The sequence below is a fragment of the Polyergus mexicanus genome, unplaced genomic scaffold (genome assembly GCF_030449975.1).
Source record: "Polyergus mexicanus isolate NDT 795.1 unplaced genomic scaffold, iyPolMexi1.0 SCAF_16, whole genome shotgun sequence".
NCBI lineage: Eukaryota > Metazoa > Arthropoda > Insecta > Hymenoptera > Formicidae > Polyergus > Polyergus mexicanus.
The window spans coordinates 816,707-833,437 of NW_027223336.1; the positions used below are offsets into that span (position 1 = coordinate 816,707).

The window sequence follows — 16,731 nt, forward strand, 5'->3', positions numbered from 1 at the left end:
ACCCTATATCGCCTCAATTGGATTTGATGAGGTGTTTTGTTCGCGAGTTTCACTCGCGCAATAACTAGGTCGCTTCTAAGCTGCTCCAGGCAATCGAGAACGCGATTGCTATGATTTCGAAATAACGTTATCTATTTAATATTTTCTATATTTTTTAGAGAAATAAACTGAAAAATTTGAAGAATATTTTTCATCGAATATTGCAAATTAAAAATTCGATAATTTAATTTTCGTTATATTTATATAAATTTTTAAAATAATATAACTTCTCTTAATACTTTTCCTGATTTCTCAATCTCTTTTTTTCTCTTTATTTATAGCTATGATTTTAGATCGTCATGTTCGAGAAGAAAAAATTGTCGCTCTTGTTCTAAACGCAACATTATTACGCGAGATTTCGTTTCATGTGTCGCGGCGAGGAAAAGAGAAGGCTATAAAGGCGCGCAAAAAAAGTTCCGATAGCAGGTCTAATCACGAATTATGGCAGAAGCGCATAAGAATAAGGAGCGGAACGAACGGTCGAGAATGACACGCGGTGCTGACGAACCAACAGCATAGTGGGGGGCACCCACGAGTGTTTCTCGACCAACATCCGTACTGCAAGGTAGAACAGCTAATTGCAGTTGTACCTGCGTCACCTGTACGCCGCCGCGATCGCGAATCCGTTTCCGCGTCGAAAACGTGCTCACTTTCCAAGCTACCGTCGCTTCATCGTCGCGATTTTCCTTTTTCGATAATAACTTCGCATTACTTCTTCAAGTTTGAAAGATGCGGCGGGGATCCGTCAGTAGTTGGCAGCCCTATGGACAGCGAAATTGTAAGTGATAACAACAACTATTTTTATCAACCTGCGATAATAACTTACTGTTCTCGCGTTGAATAAAATAATCTAAAACACAAATTCTTCTTAAATTAAAAATAAGAATGTTTTCTAATTCTTTTTTTACATGTTAAAAACCTTAAACCTAAAAAATATAATTTCTTTTTTAAAGAAAGAACGCCGTTTTGAAAATATATAAATTAATATCCTTTTGTTCAATTGTTCTTATTGGGGATGACATGTTAATAGTTTTCGGCGATTATTATCATTCCACACCGTTAATAAATACATCATTGTAATTACAATTATTTTATCATTGTAGAATTGTTTACGTTTATCAGTTAGATGTTATAGATATTCAATAAAAATATATTTCTTGCTTTTTATCAAATCAAATGTCCTTGTTTTAGATTCGTATTCGAGAATCGCTCTTGAAAAGAATATAATTCAAATAAGTTTGTTTCAATTTCGTTTTACCGTCGATCTGCAATTATTAAATTGCTTGTATCGACGAATGCGTCCACGCATGATTTATCAATTAATTTAAATCGCCGCGTGTTGAACCGTTGTAATTAATTAATCGCCAATTACTTACAGTGGTTATAATCGTCGTTTTGTTTGAGAGAAAACATCCTGCTTTTTGTGCGAGAATTTAAGAGAATCCGGCTTGCGATCATCCGTTATACGAAATTTGTAAAAATTTAATTGTCTTTTACTTATTTCGCACACACTTTTATTGTAGTTCTATATTTTCAATTAAAATCTTATAGATCGTTTCTCCAGAACTGATAAATGTTAACAACAGTTTTTTTTTATGTACAACTCAAAGAAAGTATAATTTTTGTTATTTAAACTCAGTTATTGAATTTAATAAAAAATTTAGAAGTCGGATTTATATCGTGAATTTTGTATTATAGATATATACAATGATAAGTTATTGTCAAATAATTTAGCATTAATCATATCTAAACAAACTTACAGATACTTTGCGAATGATTGCAAAAACAAAAAAATTATCTCAGAATGTGACTTTTTAAAAATATGCACGTACACGTGGAAGCAGTGCCACATTAATTTTGAGTATGTTGGAATTCCTCCGACTTAATTATATTGTTACTGATGTTATCTGCTCACCGCGTTACATACGCATATTTGCAACTTGGAAATTACCTTAGAACACTTGTGATATTCTCGTTAATAGTTGATTGTGTGTACTTTTGCCAATAGTTTTGCCAAGTTTAATTGTATTAAACTAAAATTTAATAATATTTTGTGTGTAGAGTGAAGTAACACGACAAACTAAATCTGAATGGATGGTATAAAATGTGTGTGCGTGCGTGTTATTTGATTTATTATCATTTAATTGATTTAGTCGATCTTACATTAACGATAAATAATTAATTAAAATTTCATCAAAGAATCATCAACGGAACTTAATTTTTAAAACTTTGGCATATATCTAAGTTTCTCACTCTCTTAATACTATAGTATTATCTCTCTTGATATATCTTTCTTTTTTAAACAACATTGACATATGTTTATGCGACAGGTCACGTTCGCATGGTATAACAAGAAGCATGATTTCACATGGTTATGAGAACTACTACGACGAGGAATAATAGAATTACCGAGCAAACTAATCAGAATAAGAATATTATCAGACGTAGTAAACCTACGGACAATTACAATTTTTAATGTCAGATAGTTAAAAAAAAAAAAAAAAAAAAAACTTAAAATTTTGACATCCTCGGCGCATTCGATTCATTCTGAATGAAAAGTATCAATGCAATATCTCGGGAATAAAATCTCTCCTACATTTTCAATCTTCTCTATAAATGCTATCTCAAATCAATTATATAGAAATAATGCTTTGCATGATTTTTGAATTTTTTTTTTTTTGTGAATTTATTTGATTCTTATCATAGTAATTTTGCAGCATTTAATGATGTACAATATTATGTAGTATTTTTTAATAATATTTTATTATTCTCGTTATAAAAATATATGAAAATATTTCTCGTTAAGCCGCTAAAATCAACGTAAAGTATCGCCGCTAATGCCGATACGAGCGTTATCGTCGACGAGGCGACGATTATGCGAATGCTGGAGTTGATATATAGTCAGCGAATAATGCACAAGCTAGGACCTTGAGGCCGTCTCTTGCCGCATTTACGAGCGTGCTCCGCGCGGGGCTATCGCGGATTCCTGCATCACGGGGAACCAATTTTGTTGACGTCATCTGCGCGCATTCCGCGCATCTAAAGCGTTGCGCTACTAATGCGAAATTCGTCGCAGTGCGATAACAATCGATAAATTTGCGGATGACGATTTCTTTTAAAGCTTATAAAATCTCGCAAGTTCCCAATTGCCGATTGTTAATCGCTATTTACACACACACACACAAGCCTTCCTATAATTTTCATAATCTCCGTGATTTTTTTAAGATTTTAATCTAAGATCTAATCTAACGATTACAGCAGCTTGTCAGAATTTTAATAGATGTCTATTGAAATTGAAGGGTGCTGAAAGGAATTTAATATGCAAAAAAAAAAAAAAAAATTCACTTCTTCAAGACCAAACATCGATATTATAAATTTTTTTTTTTCACATGTTTCTATAAATATCTTTATATTTTTTTCTATTTCTTCAGAATTCTTTGTATTATCTCATCGTGTACCTCTCTTTTTCTATTAGATTATTTTAAAATTATAATATCGTTTTTTTCATGAACCAGCATAAAACTTGTAATTTTTAAATAAAAGAAAATTTACAGTGTTTTTAACATTATTTCAAGAATCTCAAACATCTATTTCTTTCCTACATAGAAGAAGAATACTTAATTGAAATCCAATTGATTTTCTTATAATCATTTTAATTTGTCTAATCAGAGAAAGAAAAAGAGAAAGAATCTTTATGTGACAAAAATTGCTATTGTTTGGGATCTTATTATATTATACATATATATATATATATATATGCAGCTGATATTTACAATGTGCCAAATGACCCGATGCATCATCGAAAGTATTGACAATAAAAGTTTTATGATCAATAGAAAAAGAAGAATTGACATCGATATTGAATGCGGCGATTTTTTCCAAATTGTGCATTTAATTTTTTCAGCTGACTGCATGATGGAAACATATTCCGGTAATACCGCGTTGGCTTCACCTACCGAGGAAATTACCCATCAACGGAAGGGCGGTTGGTTTTTAACGTACAAGAAGCTTATCTCCTTTGTTGTCCTAATTATAATTGTTATTATTGTCGCGGGTCTAATCGGATGGAATATCGGCACTATGCCTAAAACGAGAGTAAGTGCGATTCATTGTACTAAATGACGCAAATTATTTACCATTATTATTGATAATTTAATACGCAATTGATATTTGATCAAGATACTTTATTATATTATTTTTTAATATTTCTATGTGGGAAAATAATCGAAAACGTGAAATGTGCGAAACAACGCGAATTTTCTAATATTATATGACTTTCTCATTCAGTATTATAAATGAAAGAGATCATTGAACATAAGAAACTCCTATCTGTACAAAAATGATGATATCAATATAATCAGGTCGGTGAAAATAATCTTATTATCTGAAAAAGTTTAAATAATTTAAATAAATTTAATCAACGCCTCGGTGCTGTTTTGCAGATTCACATATTCAATGTGAAATTTACTTCGCGATGAGCAGCGATAATAATTTTTTCTCAAATGCAGCGTATTCTGTGTTAATTAGATATACGATCCATTAGCCCTCCTCGAGAATGAGACGGAGGAAGGCGACGTCATTGTCATCTCGATATCGCCTTTTGTTCATCCCTTGAGATATGACCTTGTACTGACGCCGCCAAGCGACGTCAATGCGACATCGAATCTAAAAGGACGAGTCATTATCAAATTCCGTATCGACGGTACACTGTCTCTAAGCAAATTGTCTCTCAATGCGAGGAACATCACGGCAACGCGTTATAAGCTGTCGCTCATAGAAGGGAACAATGCGCGAGCGAAAAGAAGACGTAGAAGACGCGCTGAGGATGACAATAAAGGCAATCAAACTATGGAATCGAAATCGGTGAAACCTGGTATTTATTTCAGAAACGTCTTTCATTTTATTAATATCTTTCGTTAAAATTGGCTATTTCTTTCCATTGTATAATAGAAATAATATTTCGACTAATGTATGAGAGAGAGAGAGAGAGAGAGAGAGATGAGTGGTATGTTTATTAATTTCATAAAAAAACGGTTGTGTTAAAAGTATTTAATTTATTTTTGTACGTTTTGATTAATATTATATTAAATGTTTAGTTTTCTTCTTAAAATTTTTTTAGGAGTGCGTACAAAGAAGTTAGCTAGAATTTGCTACATACCACAAATTAGAAAGACGTTTGTTAGAACTTAATTCATGTCAAGAGTGCGACTCGCGTTTTCTTTCATTTTTGTCATAATCTGCACTACGAATATCATTAAGAGGTAACGGGTTAACGTACGTTAACAAAGCGATAGATTTCTGGTAGCGAAATATTTGCGGTAAGAGGATAATTAGCTTGCAGCTGTGCCAATATCATAACATAATAGCGGATGATCAATTACATAACGTTTGCGATACAAATTTTAAAATAAAAAGAAAAAAAGGAGTTTACATTTTCACCGTCTTAAACATTATATAATTGATCTGATTAAATCTAGTTTTATCAATTCGTAAAAAGAAATTCGTATGAAAAATTGTAGTAGCACGATTTAAATAAAAATTCATGCGTAGATTTTTTTTATATTTATCCTTAAGATAAAATTACGCGATCGATTGTCTAACCGAACAATGATTTATTAACTCAGGCAATGTTACCACGATGACTCCTCTCATCAACGTGACATCTGTTCGATTGGAAAATCAGGAAACAATGTCGCGTGGCGACGTTACTGACTATCCTTCGGGAAACGTGTCCTCCTCCGGCAGCGAAACCTCTTCTTTCAAGAATGAGAGCACGTCCGTGACCGATGGACAATTTAGGGAATCCGCGAACGCAATGACGTCTGAATCGACGACATCTGGATCAGCGACGTCACCCACGGTAATTTCTAATAACGGAAACGTAACCGAGATAATAATCCAGCGATACGAGGAGGATGCTAATAACGGATTACATATAATACATCCGGCCGTTGCGATAAATCCGGGAACGTACAGCCTGGAGATCGATTACGAGATTATGCTTGACGGTAAGGCGATTTACTCGGCAAGCTTCGGCGAGTCTGGTGAAGAAAGGTAAGTTTTTCCCATAATGATCATATTGATCAATAGTAGCAAAGAATCAATTAGTTTATAGTGACCAATCATGCACTAAAAATATCATATTTTGAGAAGGATATATATAAATATTCTTTTCAACTATTATCAAACATAATGTGTGTGTGTGTTTTTATTTTACATATATTTCTCTTTTTAAAAAGTTAAGAAAGTATCTCCGTTCTCTTAACAAATGGAACAAGGATATATTTGTAAGGAAATTTTTAAATAATTTTATCTGTACATATTTTTTAATAGATCGTTAATCGGAACGCGGTTAAAACCTTTGGGAGCGTCGCGTCTTCTGCCGGTTTTCAATGACGTGAATCTCAAGGCTGTCTTCTCCATGTCCGTGGCACGTTCGCGCAAAGCGAGGGTCCTTTCGAACATGCCTCTCAATATCTCGAGAAACACGTGCGTAATTCATGCTGTGTTGATCGCAGCAGTATCAATGTTCGCGTACTTGGAAGGCTATATCAGTTGTGAAATAGTAAAATTGCCCAGTTTTTTTTTTTTTGAAATTGTGTTTCGTCAATAAAAATGTAGAATAAAAAAATGTATATAAAATAAAAATTAGACGGATCCGCAATTTTTATATTATGCGATAATTTTTAAACATGTTGCTAGATTTTTCTATAATAGTATTTCTCACTATGTGTCGTTCTTCTTCTTTTTTTCTTTTGTAAGAAAGTGAAATGATCAATCTGCGACTTGCTCCTTTCAAGATCGGACAATCAAGTGATTGACACTTTCAACGATACCCCGTTGCTGTCACCTTACAATCTGGCCTTCGTAATAGGCGAGGTCGAATCGTTGAGCGAAACAAAAACGGGGCCTGATAATAAAACGACGGTGACTTTCTGGGGCGATCCAAAGAGGCGATTACGAGGGATATACCTTTATGACAAACTTGACCAAATCGTTACACATTTAAACGATATGTTCTCGATGCCTTATCCGCTATCGAAATTAGATATCATCGCGTTACCACCGGGGGTCATCGATAATGTTGGAAGCTTGGGTTTAATATCAATGAAGTAAGTAATGAGATAGCAATACTATTTTTTATCTACAAAAGAGAATAATTAGATTATAAAAAATTAATTTACCGGAAAATTAAGATATTCTGGTACAGAGCAACTTCAAGATTATAAAATTTTATTTTTTGAATTAATTTTAAACAGATTTGGGAAGCAAATTTTAAATTAAAATATCTCTGAGATATCACAGAGATATTTTTAAGTTATAAAAAAAAAAACTTGGTAATGGAACAAAATTTTATCTATTTGTTTCGAAATTTGGCAGAAAATACCATTAAGATGATTTTTCTCAAGACTAAACAATTTAACAATTTCAAATTTAAAAAAATTTTATTTACATTTTAATCGATAATTATCGATTGTTAGACACTGATTCGTTATATTTATACAATTGTTCTATATTCGATATCGTGCTACACATCGAACTAAATTGTTTTCAAGGCAATCGCTCTTCTACGCCGCGGATCGATCTCCCATGGTCACCAAGACAGACGCGTTAAGCGCTCTGATAAGCTTGATAGGAGAACAATGGCTGGGCGGTATCGTGAACGTGAAGAACTGGTCGGACATTTGGTCTCTAGAAGGCTCTACGATCCATTTGCGACATGCGATGATCGAGAAGGCACATAAGTGGAATAATAATTATGACGTTTATTAACTTTAAATGTACACATACCGAAATGAAATTTTTGAATGTTGATTCTCATCTAAATTAATAATTTTACTATTTCATTTTTTATTTTAAGATATTAAAACACATTGTACATTTTTATCTTTTTCTTATGTACCATAAAAAATTAAGAATCATGTGTATTTTGTTCTATTGAGCTGTGTGTATTATTAAAGTTAATGTACCAAATTCTGAATCAATTATTCACTTTTTAAGAAAATGCAATAAATGAGAGATTAAAAAAAATAATTTACATGTTCACAAAATTGCGAAATTTTATGAAATGCAAAGTTTACATATTTATAAAATGAAATTTTAGATCTTTTTATAGAAATAATCTAATTTAAACTTTACTAAACATTTAAATGTGATCGTTAGTTTATTGTTAATTTATCTATATTGGCTTTTTAATTTCCTAATAATTTCAATAATAATATCCAGTTTCTTACCTTTTCAAAATAATCGACTCACATCTTATTAGATTAGATGTCCAGATAAAAAGAGCATCTTTTCTCGTCGAACAAAGGAAACAGATTCTCATGAGATTCTATTTTCAGATAGACTTGTCATTGGATCCCAATCATGCCTTCGTTGCCGACGTGCAATGGGATGCCATGGAAGAAGATGGGTACAGCGTTTCACGATCGTTGCAATCTAACGTCAATCCCGTTCATCTGGATTTCTCGGACGACAATGCTCGACATAAGAAAGGTAAAAATGTCTATCAAACCGATCGTTTCTTCCTTCAGTGACAATGCTTATAAAACTTCCAAATACTTTTCTTATATTGTTGTAAATATTATTAATATTAATACTTGTCTTTTAATATCATTAATTTTAAATTTGATAAGTATTAGCATCTTTAAAGATACGCAAATACGTATATAAAAGAGCTTGTCGAGCACAGTCTCAGTTTTATCTGAAAAGCAATATCGAATATATTCGATATTGTTATAGTTATAGTTATATATATAGTTCTCGTCGAATGTTTCATAACATGATCCTGCATTCTGACTGCTTTTTGTAGGTGCATGCTTGATTCGCATGTTGCATGGCGTAATAAATGATACCGCCTTTAGGAACGGTTACCGGAAATTCGTAGCGAGGTGGTGGGTATATATCACATTATCTCGTCGATTTTATCCTTTGAACGACCGTCGTCATCCGTTCATCAACCGTGCGCGATCCGCGCGTTTAAATCACTCCCCAGCGTCCTCGTGATTTAATCGTCGAAACGATAATCGACGCGTTTTACATCAAATTATCCCGTCGACTTTATGATAATATCAGCCATTGAATGTCACGAGCTGCCAATCGTTATTTCTCATGCTTCTTTATCGTTACATAAGTGGATCCATCATCGATATATTCGTTGGCATAGAATCGCAAAATATAATATATAATACTGATACGCGTAATGTAATGTACAGAATAGATAATGCATCGGTAACGATGTTTCATTTTTGACCGCAAATGCGTTATATAAAGAGACATTAGAATTTTTAGAGATATCAAAGTTCTTTTTAAATTAATATTCTTTTTAAGGAACTACTCGACAGCAAATGTTGATGATTTTTGGGAAGCGATGGCGGAAGAAACTGTCGATTTACCCGCAGAAATTACTTTGTTCAATATGATGAATTCTTGGATCTTGAATCATGGATATCCGATCGTTAGCGTCACGAGGGATTACGAGAAGGGCACAGCTATCGTTAAACAGGTGCGATCTAAATAATGCGTATCAAATCATGTATATTTGTAACTTTATGCGCCTCTCGAGATAAAATATTTTTATTATTGTCAACTATTGTCGCGCAGCAAAGATTTACGTACGATCAATCGTCATCCGATACTCAATCAACGTGGTACATACCGCTTGACTATATTAACAAAACGAGGAACGATTGGTCATCTCCGACGAAGACGTGGTTACATTCCGAAGCGGAAACGGTGGTGCATGATATTGGTGCTCAGGATTCTTGGATCGTGTTCAATATGAATAAAACAGGTTGGTTGCATAAATACGATATTTTTCTTTTAAAAGAACGTCTATAAAAAATTATAATATGTATATCAAAATATCTTTTCATTAGAATTAATAATAATTGTCTTTATATTAAATTTTTTTGTAGATCACAATTTATGTAAAAAAAAAAAATAGAATATTAATTGTAATTATAAATTTTCCTTTTTCAAATAAATTTGCTAGTAATGAGGGATAAATAAAATTAATTAATTAAACGGATAATTTGCAGATATTTATAGACTTTTGAGCGGTTTAATTCCGATATACTTTAACTTATCTTTGGCGCTGCTTTTTCAATTTATACTCTTCTTCTTCGATTGTTCTATATATTAAAACAGAATTTTTTAATTTTATACATATAAATAACTCTTTTCTCTCGCTACCATTCATGTGGAAAATAATATATTTGAGACGAATTATGTATTCAATATTATTCAATTTAATGAGAAATTGCGAGACGGGACACGAGTGTCCATTCTATTGCTATTAACGTTAACTGCTTTCAAGGTTATTACCGTGTGCATTATGACGAGGAAAATTGGAAGCTCCTGGCGCAGGCCCTCGAGGAGGATCACGAGGTCCTTCCAGCAGAAACCAGAGCATCGCTCATCGACGATGTGCTCGGTCTCGCTGCGGTCGGCTTGACGAAATACGCGACCGCTTTTAGCTTTATTAAATATATGCAAATGAAGGAACGACATTACGCTCCTTGGAGTGTTCTGATGCGTCATCTGTTGAAATTGAACGGTCTTCTTTATGAAACGTCAGGCTTCAGCGACTTTCAGGTAATCTAGTATGTCCTTATGTACTGATAGGAAAATATTCTAAAAGAATATAATTTATAGTTAGCCGTTAGCAAACTATTCACAATTAACGGCCAAAATTATCAGGTTTGCAAAATATTCTATGAACATTTTGTTAAAAGTATACTGCTCCATGTATATAAGGACAAAAATGCAATGAGATAATCAAAAACTTATGATAAAATGTATCTCTTATAAATATAATATTCAATCATAATTTACAATGCACTTGTAAAAATACTTAAGTAAAATAATACTCTATTATTATTGTTCTTAAAGCGACAAAGATGATAGCCATAAGTTGGAAATTAAAATAATTTCAAATTTATGTAAAGTTTTTCTAATAAAAACTAATAGTTTGATTAAAAATTATTAGTGGATAGCAATATAATAACGGAATTGATCATTTGCAGGAGTTTACATTGAGATTCACATCAAAATTATATTCAGACGTGGGATGGAAGATTGATGAGGGATCGGGGCTAACTTTGACCGCCCTAAAAATAGCGTGCGCGTTCGAGAACGCCGAGTGTCTCGAATGGTCCAAAAATCATTTTGCGAAACTAAAGGATCATCCCGACGCGGACGAAGTGTAAGTTCGATAAAATGTTTAATATTTTATTCAAAATCCGTTCTTCGTGCAACCGTATCTCTCAAAGATAACATGAGAGACGATAACATGTATGATTCAATTTATAACAAATTTTATACAATTTTTTTTTCCATAATTCCGTAAGCTAGACGAAATGGAATTCTGATTGATACTAAAAATAACAATTAAATTATTTACATAATCGAGACAATACTAAACTGCGACGCACTCATTACTAACAAAATAGCGATAAAAGAAAATATGAGGGCAAAAAGTTTATGATGGTATCTTCGGGATAATAATTTCTATCTCTAAATATATCGGTTAGATTTTGTTGCTTATTTTGGAAATAAAACTTTGATTGTTTCAGCGTACCGGCATACGCACGCGAAGTGTTGTATTGTACGATCGCAAGATACGGCACGCGAAACGAATGGAATTATTTTGTTGAGAGGGCAAACTCTACAGCAGATCGAGAAGAGAAGAATCGCCTTTTATCAGCGTTTGCATGCTTCCAGACGCCGTGGATTTTATCGTAAGTGTGAATTGAAAATTAATATATAGTTAATAATATAGTAGAATTGAGAACAATATGTAAACTCGTAAAATCAAAGTTTTTAAAAAAAATAAATTTTAGGAGAGAGAAATAATTTTTCCAAATTTTATATTCTCTCTTTTTTTAATTTAAAGAAAAGATTTTATTTTTACAGAATTGTAATTTAATTTTTATATTTAATATTGAAAATTAAAAAAGACTTAAGAAAGAAAAAAAAGATGAAAATAGAATCATCACTTGTATGAAAGAATAAAGATCTGAAATTCATCAGAGAATATCGGAATAATATTGGAAAAATATCTACACAATTTTCAAATATCCAACAAAAATATATACAATATTTTTAGTGAAGGATATCTGTGTCCTTTACATATCTTTATTAATTAAAAAATTTATTCTGCAATTTTGAATTGCGCAACACAATTTAATTATAGAAAAACTCGAGATTGATCCCTCGAAAACAACATATATTTAGAAATGTATAATGCGTATCAATGCTACTTATTAAGGCTACTTAGCGAGCTTCTTGAGGGGAAGATTTATAGCGAGGACGAGGCGCAAAGGATCTTGAGAAGTTTCCCGCAAAATCCAGTTGCTGCGCAACTCGCCTACAAGTTTGTGCGAAATAATTGGCAGACTATCGTTACAAGGTTTACAACAACTTTCTTATCTCTCTGTCGAATTCATAAGCAGATTATAATTTGCTCTCGTGTTTGTTTAGATACTCGAAATCTCGCCCGATTTTAAAAGCTTTCGCGCTGGCAACGATGAACGGTTTGACCAGCAAGGAAGATCTAGATGACGTAAGTGTCATTTAAAAGACACAAATTTTCGAGTATTAAAAATTTCGATCCTTCAGTTTCAGACTTTCAGCGAGGATAATCTCGAAAGCGTAAAGACCGTGGGATACACTATGGCGATGGTCGAGGCGCACGCTAATTTCGCGATAAAGTGGTTGAAAGAATCCTTGCCGGAAGTGCAGGAGTGGTTAACGGCGAACAATGCCACGGAGATACCGACGTGAATATTCGAGAGATATCTTCCCAGAAGTTGCAACAGGATGAAGGAGACTCTGTGTACGATTATCGATTCACACTTTCGTGCGTTCGCATGAGAAAAGAGAACCGCGAGAACTTTTCTACGACAACAAGTTTTATTTTTCCGTATGCTTTTGTCAAGCATGATTACAAAACCAAGCAACAAGAATCTCGTCCTTATATCGTTTAGCCTTAGAATGACGGTCGTTAGTATAATTAATGTTTAGGTACATATTTAACAAACGATATAGATATATATATAATAATCGTATCTCTAACGATGTGGTAATTATTATTCTAATGTTTATCGTAAACTCTTCACTCGCGCGCATTTCCGCTCGTTAATGGCGCACTATTGCTATACGATACGTTCGTTTTATAACACGCTATGTTATCGTTACAATAATCTATTCGTACCGTTGTCCTCGCTTCTCATTTTTAGTCTAACTCGTTAAATGCGTTAAGTACGGTATATATTCGCAAGCTATCAAACACGCGCGGTTTAAGGGTGGAAGCGATGATTTATCGTCGGATGGGGCTCGGTCCGTCAGAGATTAATGCGGCCGATGTTTAATCGAGATCTTAAGCGCACGCGAAGCGCGTTATGTCGATTTTCGCGTGCATCAAAATCCTTCGCGATCTCAAAATCGCATAATTGTATAACGATGATTTTATATATATCATGGCGATGCATCCAGCCCCTTTCACTATGCTATTTAGCGCTAAATGCGATCCTTTTCTTATTCCATATCTATCGATATAGAGTATGCGACTTTACATAAATTACGTATATTTACCGTTAAATACGACCATCTGTTTTTCATTTCTCTTTTTTATATTAAATATGATAGTTCAGAGTTAGGTTAAACATTAGACAGTCGTGTTTAACGTTAGATACCATTGGAAAGTTTTACTTCATATTTATATTAAACAGAAGAATCTCACATTAAATGAGTAAATCTCACATCAGCGCATTTGACGCTAAATCCGCATTCATCCGTCTGGAAATAATAATTTCTCGATATACACGGGAATTGTCCAAACGCACGTTTTTATCCTGGGACAACGCGCAAAAATATGTTATTCTCCAATCTCTTATTGAAGGGGTTATTTTTATTTTATTTTATTTTTTTTTTTTAAATGAGGCACATCTATATATTTTTAACAAAATGTGAATTGATTGCGTATGAATATTTTCTCACATTATTAATACGTCAACTATGATTCATCAAAAGCGTTCTGTATTTTTTATTCAAATCTTCAAAACGGATTTCCGGCACAACTCTCTCTTACAATATTATTTATCTGAAATATTTCACTTGTTATATTAATGCACGTAAAGGCTATCCTTTATTTTCTTCAATCGATTCAAGGCATATGTTGTCTTATTTCATGAATAACCCCTTCAACGAATCGCTTGAAAAAGTTTTCGATCGTTTATTGTCTTCATACAATTCACTCAATTTTATCAGACGCATTATTATATCAGTGTCGCGTGTGAGCGCATTGTCGACATTCTAAAACGATCGTATATATATACATCGATACAATGGAATATAGATTGTTAAGATATTGTGCGCGACGAACAAACGCGATATCATCAAATTCTGCGTTTTTAAAATTTCACATTCGTTTCAAACGAGTCTCGTCAAAAAGATCCGTTTCCGTTCGTTATGTTTGGTCATGCCGTCCTGCGTAGAATGTTACTTTCTTTTTTTTGGATGCGGTTAGTTCCACTCGATGCATTTAATGCCGATACCGTACAGTACTTTGTACTTCGATATCGAGACTTCGCTTCGAGACGCTCTTCTCCTCGTGACCAAACGCTAATTAGTGCTCGAAATTTCGATAATCCGATCGTCGAAAGCAATTGTAAAAACCAATTGTAAGAACTGTCAACGGAAACAAGATGACTGAAGGAGATCGCTCGAAAACGTACGCCCCAAGAGCTATATCGCTTGCAAATTTTGTAAGCCTAAATAAAACTATTTATTTTTGACGAAATATTACGGAATAGTTGCCATGTTACGGCGAGAGATGAACATAAAATCGCTCTCACGTGATAAAAATTATAGAAAATAAAAATTATACCTTTGCCTGCCACACCTTTCTTTATGATTCGAATATCGATATCGTCGAAGAGCATCGTTTTGTATTATTGGTATTTTAGTTGTTTCTTCGTAATGAGTTACTTTGATGAATTGCGTAAGCTTTACGCAAATGAATTATATATGAACTATCTACAGTATATCCAAAAAACTTCTAGATTTTTGTGAAAATTTCGAATTATTGTATTTATTCAAACTTTGTCATTATTTTCTGATAAAAGAGAGCTTCTCTCACAGAGTTTCAATCGAATAAAATTGAATATAATTTTATGTTGGGATAATACAATATATTAATGTCAAAAAATTAAAATTTCGAAGTGATACACGTATTTATATTACCAAGGTATTACGATGTCGCTGTTAAAAAGCTCTGTTAAAATTTTTCAAAAGGATATCTAATCGTCTGAAAATTGTAAAAAAAGGTTCAACCATTATAGCCTTTACTTACTGTTACGCTTCGTTATTTACATGGTATATTTACATTTTAATTTATCCTGTCAATTGTTTATTATTTAAATGTGCATACCATTCGCTCTATCTTTCTTTCATTTCTTCTTGACTTGTAATCTCAAATCATTCTAACAATCGAATTTTTCGATTATACCGAAGTGATTTTCGCAGTCGACGATGAATGTTTGTTGGATGTTTTTAATAATACAGCTTTATTATGTTTTCTGAATACAAAGTTAATTCTATAGAGATTGTGGCAATGAGAAAAATTGCTAAAATGTTAAAAAATTTCTGCTAATAAGAATAATTTAGAAGAAATTAATTGATAGAAATTTATTTTGTATAATTAAAATTTCTTTTTAATTTGTTAAACATACACAAAAATTTGTTAAACATATATAGACTACACACGTATGAATTATTTAACATTTCGATATTTTACTAACATATTTAAAAAAATATTTTTTCTATATAATATAAAATTTGAATACTCCCTACTTTGTCAGGAAACCTGTGTAAAGTGTTGTCTCGATTTTCTATTATCTCAGCATTTAACTATTATAGTTAAATTTAAGTAAGGTGCTTTGACATATTTTTGGAAGATTAAAAAATGCAAAATTATTACAAGTATCAAATTAAGATTATTGAAGAATTATTGAAGAAATTTAAGAAAATAAATCGAGCTAAAAATGGCTTCTCTATTTTTTTTCTGTTTATTAGAAACTAAAACACCAAAATGGTTTTCATACATTATGCTGTAACTAGATTCAGATGCCGTCTTTGCAATAAAATCGCCGTCGACTTGAAAGTCACCGTTCGTTGCGTTATTTCAAGTAACATGTAAATTCATAGCTCTATCATAGAAAACGTATGCGTTGTTTTCCTAACGACCTAAGTGCGGAATAGATTTGTTTCGCTTTTTCGCTAGGAGAATCCCTCGAACCTACTATTCTAATATACGTCTAAATGTACGTCTTTTTATTTCCTTCGAATCTAATGCGTTCGCTGGACGCAGATTTCAATCAGATAGCGACCACGTGTATTCTCATCCTCGCACATGACGTCGCTTGATAATATCCGGTATAAATCAATCGGGGCATCGATCGAGAAGAAATAATCGTCCGAGTCTCGAGAAGAAATAATTAGAAATTTTACACTCTGATCGATTTGCCCGATGATCGATCGGCGATCGTATGCCGGATATTGTCTTTTACGATCGACGGCGGTTCAAGTAACAGCTCCTAAAAACGCTCGTAAAGTAACGATCTTGCATTTTAATGGCAGTAGTAATGGGGAATCGTTATTCCTCGCCGTAATTATATATATAATATATGT

At 32.9% G+C, this 16,731-nt stretch overlaps 1 protein-coding gene across 2 annotated transcripts; it reads left to right on the plus strand.

The window, feature by feature from the left end:
• Positions 1-324: 324 nt before the first annotated feature.
• LOC138940379 (thyrotropin-releasing hormone-degrading ectoenzyme) lies at positions 325-15,107 on the plus strand. Of its 2 annotated transcripts, XM_070309238.1 has the most exons (18): positions 325-604; positions 761-817; positions 3,944-4,134; positions 4,567-4,912; positions 5,664-6,093; positions 6,373-6,528; positions 6,840-7,151; positions 7,596-7,776; positions 8,382-8,535; positions 8,852-8,933; positions 9,370-9,544; positions 9,643-9,832; positions 10,358-10,635; positions 11,067-11,245; positions 11,616-11,780; positions 12,311-12,451; positions 12,523-12,604; positions 12,661-15,107. In XM_070309238.1, exons 2-18 carry the CDS (start codon positions 769-771, stop codon positions 12,823-12,825), a joined length of 3,276 nt encoding a protein of 1,091 aa, XP_070165339.1. In that variant the 5' UTR covers positions 325-604; positions 761-768; the 3' UTR covers positions 12,826-15,107. The 2 variants fall into 2 exon arrangements, with proteins under 2 accessions (XP_070165339.1, XP_070165338.1); XM_070309237.1 differs by having other exon boundaries at positions 326-817.
• Positions 15,108-16,731: the final 1,624 nt, after the last annotated feature.

What these genes read in the sequence shown, in the direction of transcription:
- LOC138940379 (XM_070309238.1), top strand. Translation starts at nt 769, where the DNA reads ATGCGGCGGGGATCCGTCAGTAGTTGGCAGCCCTATGGACAGCGAAAT. An exon ending in CTCAATATCTCGAGAAACAC is followed by an intron (nt 6,529 to 6,839) that starts GTGCGTAATTCA and finishes GCTCCTTTCAAG; the next exon opens with ATCGGACAATCAAGTGATTG. An exon ending in CGGAAATTCGTAGCGAGGTG is followed by an intron (nt 8,934 to 9,369) that starts GTGGGTATATAT and finishes ATTCTTTTTAAG; the next exon opens with GAACTACTCGACAGCAAATG.